This window comes from Fukomys damarensis, unplaced genomic scaffold, assembly GCF_012274545.1.
Source record: "Fukomys damarensis isolate Sample0158 unplaced genomic scaffold, DMR_v1.0_HiC HiC_scaffold_25, whole genome shotgun sequence".
In the NCBI taxonomy this organism is placed as follows: domain Eukaryota; kingdom Metazoa; phylum Chordata; class Mammalia; order Rodentia; family Bathyergidae; genus Fukomys; species Fukomys damarensis.
In genome coordinates this window covers 4943025-4960796 of record NW_022900937.1, presented here as the reverse complement: position 1 = coordinate 4960796, position 17772 = coordinate 4943025, and the positions used below count along the sequence as shown (strand labels likewise).

The window sequence follows — 17772 nt, the reverse complement described above, 5'->3', positions numbered from 1 at the left end:
ATATATATATATTTAAAATAAATGAAAACAAAATACAAAACATGCTTTTTCTTTTGGTACTGGGGATTGAACTCGGGATGTTGTACTTGTGAGGCAGATGGAGGCACCACTGAGCTAAATCTCTGGTCCCAAAGTATCTACTTTTTAATAAATAAAGGAGTCCATCAAAAAGGTCAAATTATTGTCCCATGATCCCTCAGCCATTTGTTCCTCAAATACAAAAAAATGTTCCTGGGTTTTAAAGAAAATAAAATTTTATTCTCCTAATTTCAGATTGGTACTTTCTGAGTTTATGTAACTGTGATTTTTTTTTTTCATTGAGTTTATTGGTACTTTTTAAGTATACAGTACAAGTTATACTCACCATTGGAATCTTGTAACTTTACATGACAGATCTTGGTTCTCATTTTTTCCCGTACTCCTGCCCTCCCTCACCCCCTCCACCGTCCCCTATTTAGAAAGACTTTGTTCCATTTTTTCCTTTTCTCATTTCTTGCTTTTCCCTTATTTCCTTTCCCCTACCCTTCCCACTTCCCCTCTACCTTTTGCCCCTTTCTTCCTATTTCATATAATCAGTTATGTAGTTTGGATCTTATTTACACTTAAGTTTTTCACACCAGAGAAACTATTCAGTATTTACATGTGTATCATATTTATTTCACTTAAGTGTATGGCCTCAATATGCATCCATTTTCCTATGAATGACTCTAGTTTCTTACTCTTTATGGCTGAGTAGTATTCTATTTTATAGAAAAACCACGTTGTCTTTATCCAGTCTCCAACTGATGGGCAAATGGGCTGTTTCCAAGTTTTAGCTATTACAAACTGTGCTGCTATAAACATGGGTGTGAATATATCACTCTGGTATGATTCTTTTAGTTCTTTTGGGAAGATACCCAGTAGAGAGATGGCTGGGTCAAATGGAAGCTCTAATCCCAGTTCTTTGAGGTATCTCCATATTGATTTCCATAGTGGTTGCACTAGTCTGCACTCCCACCAATGATGGAGAAGGATTCTTTTCTCTCCACTACCCCACCAACATTTGTTATTGGTTGATTTCTTGATAATAGCCATTCTTTCTAGGGTAAAGTGGAATCTCAGTGTTGTTTTCATCTGCATCTCTCGAATAACCAGTGATGCTGAACACTTTTTCATATATTTACTTGCTGCTTTTACTTCTTTGTCTGATAAATGTCTGTTCATTTCAGATGCCCACTTTTGAATTGGGTCTTTATATTTGCGGTTGCTGATTGTTTTGAGTTCTTTATATATTCTAGATAAGAGTCCTTTGTCTGAGGAGCAGCTGGTAAAAATTTTTTCCCACATTGTAGGTTGTCTCTTATCTCTGTTGATGGTTTCTTCTGCAGTGCAGAAGCTTTTTAATGCGATGAGATCACAGTTGTTGATTTTTCATGCCAGTTCCTGTGCTACTGAGACTTTGTTCACAAAGTCTTTTCCTATGCCAATGTCTTCAAGAGTTCTACTTAACTTATCTTCCAGCAAGTTTAGTGTTTCTGTTTTAATATAGACCTTTAATCCACTTGAATTTTAGTTTAGTGCATTGGTGAAAGATAAGTGTCTAGTTTAATCTTTGGCAGGTTGAAATCCAGTTTTTCTAGCACAATTTATTAAAGAGGCTATCTTCCTCCAGTGACGATGTTGGCTCTTTTGTCAAAGATGAAGTAGCTGAGTACATCTGGAGTTATTTCTGTATCTTCCAATCTATTTCACTGATCCTTGGGTCTGTTTCTTTGCCACTGCCATGCTGTTTTTATCACAGTGGCTTTGTAGTACAGTTTCAATTTGGGGATTGCGATACCCCCTCTCATATCTCTGTTGCCTAGAATTGCTTTTGCTATTCTAGGTCTCTTCTGGTTCCAAGTGAATTTTTTTATTATTTTCTGTAGTTCTGTGAAATATACTTTTGGAATTTCAATTGGGATTGCACTGAATCTGTTTAACAGTTTTGGTAGTATGGCCATTTTCGCTATGTTGGTTTTCCTACCCAGGAGCAGGGGATATCTTTCCATTGTCTTACATTCTTTACCTCTTTTTTTCAGAGTGCTGTAGTTTTCATTATAGAGGTCTTTTGCTTGCTTCAAAGTTAGATTGATTCCTAGATACTTCATTTTTTTTGGATGATATTTTGAAAGAAATTGTTTCACTCATTTCTCGGTGAGTCTGTTATTTGTGTACAAGAAGGCTATTGAGTTTTGAGTGTTGACCTTGTGTCCAGCTACTCTGCTGAAAGTGTCAATTAAGTCTAGAAGTCTTTTGGCAGAGTTTTTTGGGTCCTCTGTGTAGAGTATCATCGTCAGCAAATAATGACAGTTTAACTTCTTCCTTTCCTATCTTTATTGCTTTAATTTCTTTCTCATATCTAATTGCTGTGGCTAATGTTTCCAGAACTATATTGAACAGGAGTGGTGACAGTGGACATCCTTGTCTTGTTTCTGATTTTAACGTGAAGGTTTTCAGTTTCTGGCCATTTAATATGATGATGGCTATTCATTTTTCATAGGTAACCTTTATCAAGTTGGGATAAAGACTATTCCAATGGCCTGCAGGGTTTTTATCATGAATGGTGCTGAATTTTGTCAAATACTTTTTCTGCATCTATGGAGATGATCATATAGTTTTTGTCATTGACTCTGTTGATATAGTGTATTGCATTTATTGGTTTACGTATGTTGAACCATCCTTGCATCCCTGGAATAAATCCAACTTGGTCAGAGTATATGATCTTCGTGATGACTCTCTGTATTCTGTTTGCCAGTATCTTATTGAGAATTTTCACATCTAAGTTCATTAAGGAGATTGGCCTGTAGTTTTCTTTTTTGGTTGGGTCTTTCCCTGGGTTTGGAATCAAAGAAACACTTTCTTCCAGGAATGAATTTGGAAGTATTACTTACTTCCCTTTCAATTTCACTGAAAAATTTAGAGTAGTGGCAGTAGTTCTCTAAATGTCTTGTAGAATTCAGCAGTGAAGGTATCAGACCTGGACTTTTCTTAGTTGGTAAATTTTTAAATGTTTTCAATTTTACTGATTGTAATTGGGGTGCTTAGAATTATTTTATCTTTGTTCAACTTTTGTAATTCATAAGTATCAAGAAATCTGTTGATTTCTTCTGTTTTCCATCTTATTGAAGTACAGGTTCTCAACATAGGTATTGATGATCTTCTGAATTTCTTCTGGATCTTGTTGTGACTTCACCGTTTCGTTCCTAATTGCATGGATCTGAGCCTTTGCTTTATTTGACAAAGTTGGCTAAGGGTTTATCGATTTTATTATTCTTTTGAAAAACCAACTCTTTAATTCATTGACTTTTTTTTTTTTTTTGGTATCGTTCTCTTAGTTTCCATTGCAGTGATTTCTGCTCTGATCTTTATAATTTCCTCCCTTGTACGAGCTTTGGGTTTGTCTTGCTCTTCTTTTTCTAGAAGCTTAAGATTCAGCATTAGGTTGTTTATTTGAGCTTGCTCTGTTTTCCTAGTTTGGGAATTCACTACTATAAATTTTCCTTGTAGAATTTCTTTCATTGTGTCACGTAGATTCTTGTATGTTGTATTGGCATTATCATTTATTTGTAAAAACTAACTACTTCTTTAGTTTCCTCTGTGAACCATTGTTCAGGAGAGTGTTGTTCAATTTCCATGTGTTTCTGAAGTTCTTATGGTTTCTTATGCTATTGCACTTAATAACAGTAAGCTTAATTGCACTGATTGTCTGATAATATACATGGTATAACTTCGATTCCTTTGCATTTATTTAAATATGTTCTATGAGCTACTATGTGGTCTGTTTTGGAGTATGACCCATGTGTATTTGAAAAGAATGTATATTCTGATTTTGTGGGTGGAACACTGTAAATGTCTGTTAAGCCCATTTGTTGAAAAGCTTGGTTCATTTCTGGTATTTCATTGTTGATTTTTTGTCTAGATGATCTGTCTCTGTGATAGTGGGGTATTTAGTTCTCCCACTACAATATTATTAGTGCTTATTTGGTTTTTCATGTCCCTTAATATTTATTTTATATAGTTGGGTGCATTCATATTTGGTGCATACATATTCACGATTGTCATCTCTTCCTTTTGTATTCCTGTTAAAAGGATGTAGTGGCCTTCTTTGTCTCTCTCTTGATCAGTTTGGTTTGAAATTTAACTTTGTCTGTGAATAAGATAGCTATTCCTGCATTTTCTGGGCTCCTGTCACATGAAGAATTGCTTTGCATTTCTTTCACTTTCAGTCTATGAGTTTCTTTTTGAACTAGGTGTGTTTCTTTTATACAGCATATTGTTGGATTTTGCTTCTTAATCCATTCTGTCAGTCTATTTCTTTTGATTGATAAATTGAGGCCATTGACATTGATGGTTATAACTCTATGTATTGACTTATCATTATCATGTTATTGTCCTGTTTGGAGCTCTTTTTAATTTTTCCCCCTCTCCCTTTAGTTTCTTGCCTTGCCTAATTGATTTGCTCTGTAGGGCCTCATGGTGTTGTGAACTTCATTGTGTTTTTCTAGGGTATTGTTTAGAATTATTTGTAGTGCTGGTTTCTCAGGCGTTCTTTGTCATGAAAGTATCTTATTTCCCCATCCATTTTAAAAGAGAGTTTTGCAGGACATCTCAGTCTAGGTTGGAGGTTGTTTTCTTGTAGGGCTTGAAATACCTTACTCCAGCCTCTCCTTGACTTGAGGGTTTGTGTTCAAAAGTCTGCTGTGATTCTCATAGGCTTTCCTTTGCATGTGATTTGTTTCTTTTCTCTAACTGCTTTCAGTATTTTTTTCTTCTGTTGGGTTTCCTGGATCTTAACTATTATACATCTAGGTGTAGATTTTTTTTTTTTTTTTTTTATCATGGCTAATTGCCTTGCTTATCTGTATGTCAAATTCTTTTGCTCTGTTTGGGAAGTTTTTGGTCATTAATTCTCTTAACAGTTTTTTAAAGTCTTTTGTACTTTCTCCTTCTACTTCATGAATTCCTGTCAGTCTTACATTATTTTTCTTTGCATCATGTAGGAGTTGTTGGATCAATTTCTCATGATCCCTTATTGTTTTTAAGAGATCTCTCTTCTTGGTCACTGACTGCAGTCCTATCTTCTGTATCTGAAATTTTATCTTTGCATTTGTTCATCCTGCTGTGAGTGCTTTCAGTAGAGTTTTTAATCTGGATATCTGTTTGAATCTGTTTCATGGATTCCTTTTCTTTCCTATGTTGGACATTCATGGTTTCCATTTCTTTCTTGTGTTGGGCAGTCATGGCTTCTGTCATGTTCCTAAGCTTATCATTTTTTTTGTCTGTTTCTTTTCTAAAGTCTCTAATAATGTCATTCATTGTGCTTACCATCTGTGTAGTTATCTGGGAAATTATTTCTGTTTTGAATTTTTCTAGAGCCTGATTGATCTGTTTTGTTACTTCCTATGCAATGAGTTCAGAGTGTCCTGGTGCTTGATTGTCAAACTTTTCCATCTCGTTTCCCCTAGAATTTGACATTGGTGAACTGGGAGTCTATATTTGTGCCTTGCTTAAGTGTTTTCTCATTTTTGTTTTTGTTGTTGGGCTGTCCTGGGTTTAATTTCTGGGTTGTTACTTTGATCTTCCTGATATAGCTGCTCTTTAGGTTTTGAGTCTCTAATGACTCAGAGACACTCTCATTTTCATAATATCATTAAAACAAGCACACCCTTTAGCCCAGTTGATACAATCAGCAACACAGTAGCATCAAGCACAGCTTAGAAATTGACCATTTGTGGTAATTAATCTATCACCTTTAACCATGTGAATTAAATCAAAATTGACAACCAGCTAAAATGTTTATAAGTGAATAAACTCTTCAATATAATAACTTTACCCTTCAGGATGGGACTTAGAAGGAGTTCAAAGGAGAGGAATAGATAGGTAAAAGAATAGGAGAAGGTTTCAAGTGAAGCCAGAGGACACAGGATTATCACGCAAACTCTAGGAAACTGTTGAAGACAAGAGGGAAAGACAGAGTGCAAGAACAAAGACAAGAATGGAACAACTTAACAGTAATAGGGAAGCTATAAATTCTACTCACTTTCCTTTGAAACTAGTGACAATTGAGTGAAGGAAAAAGAGAGAATAAAAGAAAAATTGGAATTAGGGCAGGAACAGGAACAAAAAGGGAGATGAAGAATAACATGGGTGAGCAAGATACTGAGTGGGAACAAGAGCAAAGGAAGAATTTGCAGAATGGGAAAAAATAAAATTTTAAAAATAAAAATTAATAAAAGGAAAAGAAAGAAAATTTGAAGAGCCTCTTTCAGGGTACATCTGCTGTCACAACAGACAATGTGGGCAGCAATGTGCAGAACTAAGTCAGTTAGTCTCAGTTAGCCAATGGCAGACCCCTGAGATTCAGGCGGATTTCTGGCTGCAAGGCCCAAGTTGAGCTCTCTGACCTCCTGCGGGGTTGAACTCTTCAAGGTTCTACTGCAGGTTCCTGCTGCCCTTCCCCTGACGATAGTCCACGTTCTGATGGGAGGTGGTGGGTGATCCCTCCAACTTAGCAACTACGGAAGTCAGATGTGCCTTTGTGGCAGTTGTTACCTTCCGTTCTATTTTCTGGAGCTCAGTAAAATGGCCTTTATGACCACCTCTGCCTCTGCAGTGTGGATCCAGGTACCAGCACAACCTGGAGACCCCAGAGTGGAACTGGGGGTGGGAGGGATGCTGCAGGGGCAACTGGGCAGCTGGGCGGTCCTCAGCAGTCTGCTCTGATGAGGGCCTGGGGTGCTGGAGGTGAGGGAGCAGCGAGCTCCCGGCATAGCTGGGCGGTCCTCACGGGTCTGCTCTGATGAAGGCCTGGGGTGCTGGAGCTGGGGGAGCAGCTGATTGTTTTTTTAATCAAGGAATGATAACATTCCATGCTGGTGCAGTGACAGAAACGATGGTGATGAAGGCTGTTGTTTGCGAGACATTTAATGGACATGACTAACACACTTTCTTGTATCTAATGTTATCATTAGCATTTTTTCTGCTGAAGAAAGTAGTGACTTGTTCACTGGCGTACTCTGATCTGACCACGAGGCTGAGCACCCTGTAGTGTCACTTCCTGTTAACCAGGACAGTCGGGAGGCTTCTCTTGTTTATTAAGGAAATAGGTAAATCAACTTAATACATTGCCACTGCTAGACAGTGGCAGCCAAAATTTAAATGTGTTTCACTCACTTTATTCATTTATTCCTTAAATATTTATCCAGAAGGCCTCTGCTCTTTAGCTTTGATGAGTTGTTAGGAGAATTTTCCTTTCATGTGTAAAATCATCCTAACAAGATGATTTGGGACCTGCAGAGACAAATAATCATCCACAGAAGCGTAATGTTTGCTCTTTAGAATAATAGCTGACTTCTAAATATCCTCCAGGTGATTATTCTAATCAGCTGTGCAGCTTCAGCCACCAGTTTTATTGTGTTTTACACAGATGCAAAATCGGATGGTGGTTTTGCTTTGCAACCTGAAACCTGCGAAGATGAGGGGGGTCCTGTCTCAGGCAATGGTGATGTGCGCTAGCTCACCGGAGAAGGTCGAACTCCTGGCTCCTCCTGACAGCTCTGTTCCTGGAGACAGAGTTACTTTTGAATCTTTCCCTGGTAAGTATTCAGCAATTATTTAAATAGTTTAGGAGTCAGTTTTCAGAGTCATGGTTTAAATCAGCTGTGATTCAAAAGCACAAGGCTTTCCGTTCAGTGGTCATGATGTATGTTAGGAGATAACATGTTGTGCAGGGCGTGTAACCATCCTACTGCACGAACATACATAACATTAGACAGAGACTCCCCCTAAGAAATACTAGAATTCCTACCTGCTTAGCAGGAGAGTGTGACATAAATGGAGAACAAATTAATGTCCAATAAAAGTATTTAAGCTATAGAATTGTCTCAAATTACAACACAGAATCCAAAGATGGGGAAAAGATGCCTAATTCTCAAAATACACCCATTAATGTATTTGCATGTGCTTTTACTTTAGGATATAGAGAAAACCCTTGTGTTAAATCCAATTATTTAATAATCTAGAAGGCTCTAATACTGTAGCATTTAATGCTTGTTCCTTGATGCTTGTTTATTAATGAAGGCTTATAGTTCTTTCATTACTATGACACTTCTCATTCTGCTATCTCAGCTTCAGCAGGTGAATAGTTCAAATCCAATTTACTTTGGAATAAATTGAAAAGAAGTTCTTACCCACGGACTTAGCATTAGAGGTGATAACGAGCCAGTGTTCTTGGATCTGTAGGTCGTTTTGGATGTTTGTACACATGCACTCATATTGTTCCACAGTCTGGTGTTTCTGCTACGTTCTCCCATCATGGAGAAGTTAATGTTTATAAAGTTTGTAATATTTATAAACCTACCTTTAAAATAGTTGATGGGTTGTTTGAATTGTTTTCTAACGTTTATACTTAACCAAGCATCAAATATCTGATAAAATTTGGGCTGTGAATTCTATTGGTTCTCTGCATCTTCTGTACAGTAAATCTGAAGAAGTAACAGTGCAAGACCTTGATTCTTACAGATTTTTTTTTTTCTTAGAGAATACCATGATTTATCAGTGCTTTAATTTTAAGCATCTGACATTGTAAAGCCTAAGTTGTCTGCTGGTACACTTCGATATTCATGTGATGTGCTCACTTTCTAGAGATCAACATTTGATTGTGTGTTAAGTTTGGTTAGAAATTACAGTTGGTGCTCAAACCCTTGCATTATTGTTTGGCCTTCAAACAAAAATTTCCACCCCCATTTTTCCCAGTTACACAGCTAAAAACACCTATAGAATTTAGACGAAACTGAATAATGTGTTAATAACAACACTTAAAGCCTTACCCACCCTCCCAACTCTTACAATCTTACCTTACACTTTAGTGTTTACTTGGGATAATTGGTTCCTGTATCACCAAGCAGAGTAACTTGAATTACTCTCACATCCAGGAGGCAAAAGCAACGACAGCCTTTTAACAATGGGCCACTCTTACTCTAATAAGAATCAGGAATTTCCACTCAGACTCTTAGCTTCTAAGATCGTTCTTATTTTCATTGATACTGAGTTTGGTTCTAAACTAATAGTTAATCACAAAGCACAGTCTTTTTTGGATTCATTTATTTTGAAAACCAAGGTTGCCTACACATGATTCCCTGCTCTCTAAAGACCATTTTGGTCAGATTTCTCATCCACGCTTCTTCCGCTCAGCAGCTGGTTCTCAGTCATCTCTTAATTAGCTTCATGACACCCCAACTCAGTGTCCTCCTGGCTCTCTGACTGCCCTTCTCATCTCCTTTGCACATTGCTTTTTATCCCTTCTCACACCTCTTGCCGTTGGACGGGCCTCAGACTTTTCTTTTTCTGCCTGTGCTATTCCCATGGCCATTTTATCCAGTTATCTAGCGGCCTTGTAGACTTCTTCATTGGCATGTTCCAGGGAGTGAAAAATATCTGGTTGTTCCCCTTTCCATAGTATCTTTCATCTCATTTTCTTCAGAAAATCCCGCCATGGAAGGACACTGTGGAAGACCAGTTCCACCATAGGTCTTCTGAGCCTATCCAAAATCATGCTTGCCCCTCCCACCACAACCACGCTGGTCCCAGCGCTGACCTATCTTATCTGGACAACTCAGGAGCCTGCTCACTGGTCTCTGTGCTGTTGCCCTCACCCTTCTTCCATCTTTTCAATTATTTCAGCCAGAAGGATGTAAATCAGATTGTATTATTGTGGGTAAGTCTTCAGAAGTTTCCCTCCGACCCACTACAGGCACAGTCCTAGGATAGTCTCTGTTACTTCATTGCACTCAAGATGCTGGGCACTGCTCTCTGATTTGCCCTGAGATTGCGCCCTCATCCCAGAGCTTTCAGGTATTTCTGTCTTTGCTTTCTTGTCCTTCAAAACCCTCCTTACCTCCTGATATTGTGCATATTATTTATGGAAATTTAAGCATTACAAAGTCAAGATTCTTTTTTTTTTTTTTTTAACTTACTACTGTGCCCTTAGCATATGGAACAATGTCTGACATAAGCTAGGAACTCATTACTTTGGTTAGTGAATAAATTTTAAAAACCTTTATGTAAAATATTTTAAAACTCTACTCTTTGGAGAACACAGCTGAATATCTTCCTTCTGATATTCTGAAGATTGTTCCTACAAAACCACAAACTATTTCTCTGTATAGATTAGCTTCATAAATTAACTAACCCATTCTTTACAAAACTCTATACACAATTGGTAATCATCGTTATAATTCAGAAACTCAGTTTTGAAATTTCATGAAATAACTAAATTAGCACTAAAATTACTATGTCCATTCCAGATGCTTAAAGGAAGTTGATGTTGGTCAGTGAGCATTCTTTGCAAAGGAATGGCCTAATTAAAATGAAATTTCTAGTTCTTATTCCAAACCTCAGAATTCCTAGCACGCTAGATTTGCACTCTTGCTTTTAGAGGTTTGACATGCTAAGAAGATAGAGCTTTGTACATCTGTACAAACTTTTCGGACTCTCTCCTTTCTAAACAAGTTCCCATTTCCTGTGTTTTATTTAGAATGAATTGGCCTAAAATAATCTCTGAATAGTTAGTTCTTTTATAATATATATAACCATTTCCAAATGGCAGTTATTGGCATATGTTTGGCAATGTCAGGAACTGTGCATCTTTTAGCTTTAAGAACTTGTGTTAATATCACCACTTATCTTTTAATAGCCATGCTAGGAAAAAAAACCCAAGAAAATAAGTACTAGAAGGACTTAGCATAAGGAGAAGATAGCAGATTTCTCTAGAAAGTATAGCTTATTAAAAGCAGAGATTATTTAAAACCTGATGTTTATTTTTTCAGTGGCAGTAACTCAACCTCTTATTTTAAACTTTCACTGTATCCTCCCAAGTAGTAAATGGTTGAGAAGTATTTTGAGTAAGCCAGATAGTTAACATGGCATCCAACTTTTTCACCACAGACTTATATTCTGTGCTCACAATGTGAGAGTTTTTTATTACAAATGTCAATTTGTAGTGGTCTGTGGAGGTACTGCAGGTTTAGTTCTAGACCACCACAATAAGTGAATAGGGTAACTCTCTTACTGTGAATGTAAGCCCCAGACATGTCCTGGCTTCCTGATGCATATAAAAGTTACTTTACATAGTGTTATAGAATACTGAGTGTGCAATGACATTATGACTAAAAACAGTGAATGTGCCTTATTAAAAAATGCTTATTTGCTCAAATGTGCCAATCACCCTTTGAGTCTTTGGCGAGTCGGTCTTGCTGATGAAGGATCTCACCTCAGTGGTATGCTGCTCCCTGATCCTACGGGGTTTGCCAAGGGTGAATGGCTGTGGTGCTTTCTTTACAGTAAGAGAGCAGTGAAGTTTCCCACACTGACTAATCTTCCACTCATGACAGGTTTCTCTAGCACGTGATGCTGTCTGGCAGCATTTACGGTGCATCTCCTTGCAAAACTGGACCGAATCCTCTCAGGTGCTGCCTGCCTCTACTTCCTCACCTAAGTCTGTATAATATTCCAGGTCCTCTGATGTCATGTCTAGCATTCATTGCATCTCAGAAACCACCTTCTTTGCCCCTCCCTAAGAAGGCCTCCTCACCCATTAAAGTTTTATCATGGATCTTCAGGATCCACTTCCAGCCCTAGTTCCCTTGCTGTTGCCACCACAGTGTAGTTCCTTCCCCACTGCAGCCTTGAGCCTCTCAAAGTCCTGTTTATGTTGGTTTGGAATCTAAAGCCCTGTTTATGTTGATATTTTGGCCTCCTCTTGTGAATCATGGGTGGATTTAATGCTGTGTAGAATGGTGAACCGTTGGCAGAAGGTTTTCAGTTTATTTTGTCTGGATCTATCAGAGGGATCGCTATGACAGCAATAGACATAAAATGCACTTTTTAAATAATAAAATTTGAAGTCCAAATTCCTCCTTGATCCGTGGGCTACAGAATGGACATTGTTCGCAGACCTGAAAACAATGGGAATCTCATTTTGTGTCTTCATCGGAGCTCTTAACTGACCAGAAAGAATATTTTGAAAATATACATATATATTTTTTTGAGCAGTAGTCTCAATAGTGGGCTTCATCTTTGAACCATGTTGTAAACAGATGTGCTGTTCCATTTATGGGGCACAGACAGAATACATGTAGTATAATGTAGGCTCTAGGATTTTTGGAATGGTAAACGAGCACTGGATTCACCTTAGAGGCACAGGTGCATTGGCCCCTGACAAGCAGAGAGCCAGCCTGTCCTTTGAAGCCGTCTGTTGATTTCTCTCTGGCCAGGAAAGTGCTTACTGGCATCTTTTTCCAGTCCACAGCTGTGTGTCTGCACTGGAAATCTTGCCTGGTATAGCCACCTTTGTCACTTAGTTGGGTCTTTGGGTAACTCGCCTCAGCTCAAGGTACTATAACTTCTTTCCTTCAGTCCCACAAACCAGCCTCTGCAGCTTTCTCACCTCTCTCAGCCTTCACAGATTTGGAGAGTTAGGGCCTTACTTTGCATTAGACCGTGTTTGATCTTCTGTCCAGACCACACAGACTTCCTCCACATGAGCAGTAGGTACATTTCACTTTCTTATCACCCATGTGTTCACTGGAGTAACACTTGGAATTTTCTCCAAGAGCCCGTCCTTTGCATTCGTCTGTGTGCCACAAGAATGCCAGCCTTGGATCTGTTTCAGGTGCCTGCATAGCTTCATCATTAAGCTTCGAACATTCAGCTTCGTCACTTTCAGCTTTGATTCAAAGTGGCGTCGTGACTCTTCGCGTCCAGTGGACACTTAAGGGCTGTGGTAGGGTTAGCAGTTGGCCTTGTTCAGGTGCAGATGTGTCACAGGCCAGAGGTGAGGGTAGTGAGGGTAGAGACGGGATGGAGTGGGGAGGTCTGAGTCAGTGGACCTGTCACACACACGGCGTTATCAGTTCAAGGTTGCTGTACCAGTTGGACGTGGTTTGTAGGGTCCCAAAACAATTGCAGTCATAATAGCACAGATCGCCGATTACCCATCCCCATAAGAAATATGAATAATAAAGTTTGAGATCTTGAGGGAGCTAACAAAACATGGCACAGACTAACGTGAGTGCCAGCTCAGAGATGGCGCTGCTGGACTTGCCTCAGACGCGGTTGCCACAGACCCTCACTTTGTAAATGCAGAAGACCTAAGCTCAGCATGGCAAAGTGCCCTGGCGCAACGTGCGCCTGTAACAAGCTCCTCGTTTTCAAGATAATTTGAATCTTTAAAGAAATTTTTTCCTTCATGTAGTTAACAGACAAACGAGATTGTAAACTACAGAATGTAGAATATCTTCTGTTTAAAGTAACTTTAAAAAGAAAGTGATGGCTTTCTGGCACTCATGTTAATAACACATTTGTCTAACTTCTTTCTTAAGCCCTTGTGTAATCTCGTTTCATTAAATGATTCCTTAAAGTCTCACAACTACATACATAATGTTAAAAAATTGAGTCTTTTTTCTTTTTGGTACCGGGGATCGAACTCGGGTCCTTGCACTTGTGAGGCAGGAGGCAGCACCACTGGGTGAAATCCCTGGCTGCGTCTCTTTTTTTAACAGTGGCAGTCAGCTTTGGCAGTTTCTCTTATTTGATCTAGTTTATTTTTAGTTCACATCTTTGCTCCTTGAGAAGCATCACAGTCATGTGAAGTTCAGCCTTTTCAGGTTTTAGCTCTGCTAGTGGTGAACTGGGAACCTTCCTGAGCCTCTCTGTGTTTCGTCTGGGAGGAGTTTTCAGTAGTCCCTCTCTCCTCAGGGTTTTCTGAGCTTTAGCTTTTGAAACTGGCCACTGCCTGATGTTTTCCAATTCTTAGCTGTAACCTTTGTGCCTCAATTTCTTCCTCTAAGATGGCAACCATTATATATTTAAATATGCACTGAGTTGATGGAATATGTCAGGCACCTAGTGCGGTACCGGCTCACAGCAGCAGCATATACATTTATCTCATGTGCACATCAGTGTCGCACACACAAAAGAAGCTGAGCTTTGTGCTGTACCACAGCTTTTTGTTCTTGGGGCTTTTGTCTTCACACAAGTTAGTAAGAAGCTTACACGTGAATCCAAGACACCCTGTTTCTTGAACTTCTTGTTTTGGCAACATCTTTTGGAGCAAGGGCACAGACCTGAATGCGAGCTCAGGCCTCTGACCACCATCTCTGCATTGAGCTCACCAGCATTGGAGTGCACATTTCTCCACATGACCTGTTCACCAGATGAAGCTTTTAGACTCAAGAATAAATTAAAATAAATAAATTCTAGGCTGGGGATTTAGCTCAGTGGTTTTACCACCAGCCTTGCAAGCGCAAGAGCCCAAGTTCAATCCCCAGTACCAAAAAATAAAGAAAAAGAAATAAGTAAATTCTTGTGAATCTAAGGGGATGTACACTTGCACATCATTATTTTTTCCATTCTCTTTGTTAGAGTTTCTCTGTTGTCTGGTCAGATGGTCCTAGAGGCGGAAGAGAAGTCATCTGCACTCGTCTTTCCCTTATATTCCATTGCATGTTCTCCTGCTACAGGCATCATGCAGTTAGCAGTGCTGTGATCTCAAAGTCTTTAAAAAGAGGGCAGTCTTGTATGTCCTCGCCTGTGTCACAGTCTCTGAAGAGCTAATAAGAGAGAATAAATACTACTTTAGCTAATAAGATGTAATCAAAATGTGAGAGATAGGTAGTTCTGGTACTTAAGAGTCACTGGAAAAAAAGATCCCAAGGCTACACATCTCCTTCCTCCTTAAAAATCAAGTGCTTGATTGAGGCCTCATAAAAAAGATGACTCCCTTCTCTTCATTGTTTGCTGAACTGCTTCTTCATTCCAAGTGTTATTGAAGTCTCTGTATTGAACTTAACTCTCAATTTTCCTTCCATTATGTAGACTTCTGTCTTTAAGACCAGACCAGTTATATTCTATTTATTTGTTGTCTATTGGTTGTAAAGTTTATAGTATGAGTTACTAAAGAAAGATTAGGGCGATTATCCACAAGTATGAAGGCTTTTTCTTCTTTTCGAAATCAGAATTATCAGGCCAGGTGCTGCAGTAGCAGAACATGAATTTTGATGTCAAATCCTGGCCCACATGATTCTGTGACTTCTAACAACTTATCTTCTCTCTCCTTCAGTTTCCTTATGTTTAAAATGAAAATTGAGGCCGTTGTATAGATGTCAAGTAACAACACACGTTCTTAGTGTGCAGAAAATGCCAATCCTCATGTCCTTGCTACTCCGTGTCGTTCCTTCTTACCAAGGATAGCAAATGAAACCCAAAGCAGTTTGCACGTTCAGCTGGGTAATCTGAGCAAAGCTGTTGTTATGTGCTAAAATACAGAGCAGAGCAAAGCTGCTTCCACCAATTATAAAAATGTAAATACATCAAAATTTGTCCTCATCTTCAGAGTTTTTCTTTATATGTAAAAATAAAATGAGTATCTTACATTTTTAAAACTTTGGGGAGCAAATTCATTGAGCTGTATTACTTGAAAAAATACTGTCATAACAGTAAAAAGTATTTAATCTTCCTGAGGAAATGATTATATCTGTTTTACCAATTAAGGATATAAACTGTTTATAAATATAAAATGAACATTAAAATCTTGATGAGGTCTAAAGATTGGGAAGTGCTACCAAGACAATTGACTAGGAGTCCTTGGGGCCAGGTGCTTTTATATTTCTGTATATTTGTTGCTTAATTGGTTGATTTTTTCTTCATGGATCGGTTGATTTTCCTCCGCTCACAGGAGAGCCTGACAAGGAACTGAACCCTAAGAAGAAGATTTGGGAGCAGATCCAGCCTGACCTGTACACCAATGACGAGTGTGTGGCCACGTACAAAGGCGTCCCCTTTGAGGTGAAGGGCAAGGGAGTGTGCAGGGCTCAGACCATGGCCAAGAGTGGAATCAAGTAAGATCAGACGCCACCGTTGCGGGACACGTTGGAGGAAACCCGGGAGCAATAAAAGGTGTTTGTCCCTTCTTCTACCTAAAATGTGCCTGGCTCATCTTTGCGTTATCTTTCTTTTTTCTGGTATATTTTGTTTTCAGTCAATTAGGGAAATATTGTATTTCTACATGTGGTTTTTGATCATCTATAAAGGAAGAAGGAAGTTACCCATGTTTTGTGATAGTTTTTTTTTTAGGATATATTTTGGTTAGCAAGTTGTTTTTTTCTCTTTATATTTAGATAACTTAAACTAGATTAGTATTTAGTTTATTTGGGAGCACATGGTGAATAAAACTTTAGGCTGTTAGAATTTCAGTATATTGTATATCTGTATTATAAATGGCCTCTTATAAATGACAAATTAGAATTTTTATCATACTTATTAATACTGAAAATGACCAAATGTTGATTCTAAAAGTCAAACAGCTCAAAATCTAGGGGCGATGGTATTTGAACATTTGTTGTTTGTTGCTGAAGTAACCCTGATTTATAACCTATAAAGTGACTTGTTAACAAAACTGAAATTTCCAACTAGGTATTAAACATTTTCTTTCCACATACAAAATAATTTGTAATACTAATCTTGACCAGAATACTTATGGCTGGTATATTTATTTTTTTATGTACCATGACACAATTGATATTAATTAAAAGAAATCATAGCCTCAAAATTATCATAAAACTATATATTAAGATGCCAAACACCTATTCTCTCTGATCTTACAAATACTGTAGGAACAGTGAGGATTTATGAGCCTCAAGGTCACGCCCTTGTACCCATTTAATTTTAAAACCTCCTTCAGTTGACCTAAGAGAGGTAGAGAATCACATAGAAAAGACCGTGGTTCTATGAGAGAGCACATGAATGGTGGATCCCTGGGCCTGACCTCCAGTCATCTTTACCCTAGGCCAATCTTCTTAAATAAACACTATATCTCATACATGCAATTAAAACAGTGAATTCCGGGACTGGAATGTATTTTGAGAGCCCCTGAGATGATTCAGCAACCTGTCAGCCGTTCCTGTCATCATTCCTAGAGATTCAGAAGGCCCCTGGGCTGACGAGCATGTCCTTTAAATTCTGAAAGCCTGAGTCATCTGGGGGGTGGTGCGTGCGCAGTGCTTTTGCTTTCCTGTTACCCCAGCACCGCTTTTCTGTGTGCTGTATCTTTTGTCAGCATGGACTTGCCCTGAGCACAACTTCCTGTGACCTTCAATAAATGTAGCTGCTTTCTATTGGCTGTGGAGTGTGCTCTTGGCAATTCATGGATCTTTGTACCTAAGAGCCTGGATTATACTTGCTAAATTTGTCGTGTGATAACAGTGTCATAGTTGTTGGTGGCTAATATGCCTGTGTATAAAATGGGAATCTTCCTTCGTAACCAACTAACTGGAATGAGAAAATATGAATTACACATACTTGTTTGTTGCACATTTTATAGTTACTTTTTCCTTTATATAAGTCTTGGCAGAGATAATTCATAGGACTATAACACCAAAAAAAATGTGGAGAAAGGACCTAGAGCAATAAAATAATTGGTGATTTAAAAGTGAGTCGTCTAGAATTTCAGTGTAAATTATTGTATATTGTATCTTTTCACCCTTATGTACTCCCTTGTTTGTTTTTTCGTTCCTAACCTTCACTCCCCTCCTACCATACTGTATTACCAGTTCTCTAGTTTTTAAGTAAAAGAATCTGTGTATTACTTTATGTCTTCATCAACATCATTTCCTATCTGGCAGGCTACTGTCCTTAGCAACAGGCATAGAAACAAGCCTGGGGCTCAGTACTTGCAAGGAGAAAGAATAATTCTTT

General features: G+C 38.5%; 1 protein-coding gene across 2 annotated transcripts in view; it reads left to right on the top strand.

Moving 5' to 3' along the window:
* Positions 1-15975, top strand: part of Aimp1 (aminoacyl tRNA synthetase complex interacting multifunctional protein 1) — a 31632-nt gene extending 15657 nt beyond the window's left edge. For both annotated transcript variants that reach the window (XM_010641553.3, XM_010641554.3), the window contains exons 6-7: positions 7448-7616; positions 15755-15975. In XM_010641553.3, coding sequence (XP_010639855.1) covers positions 7448-7616; positions 15755-15921 — 336 coding nt within the window. In that variant the 3' untranslated portion in view covers positions 15922-15975. The remainder of the gene's footprint in view (positions 1-7447; positions 7617-15754) is intronic.
* Positions 15976-17772: the final 1797 nt, after the last annotated feature.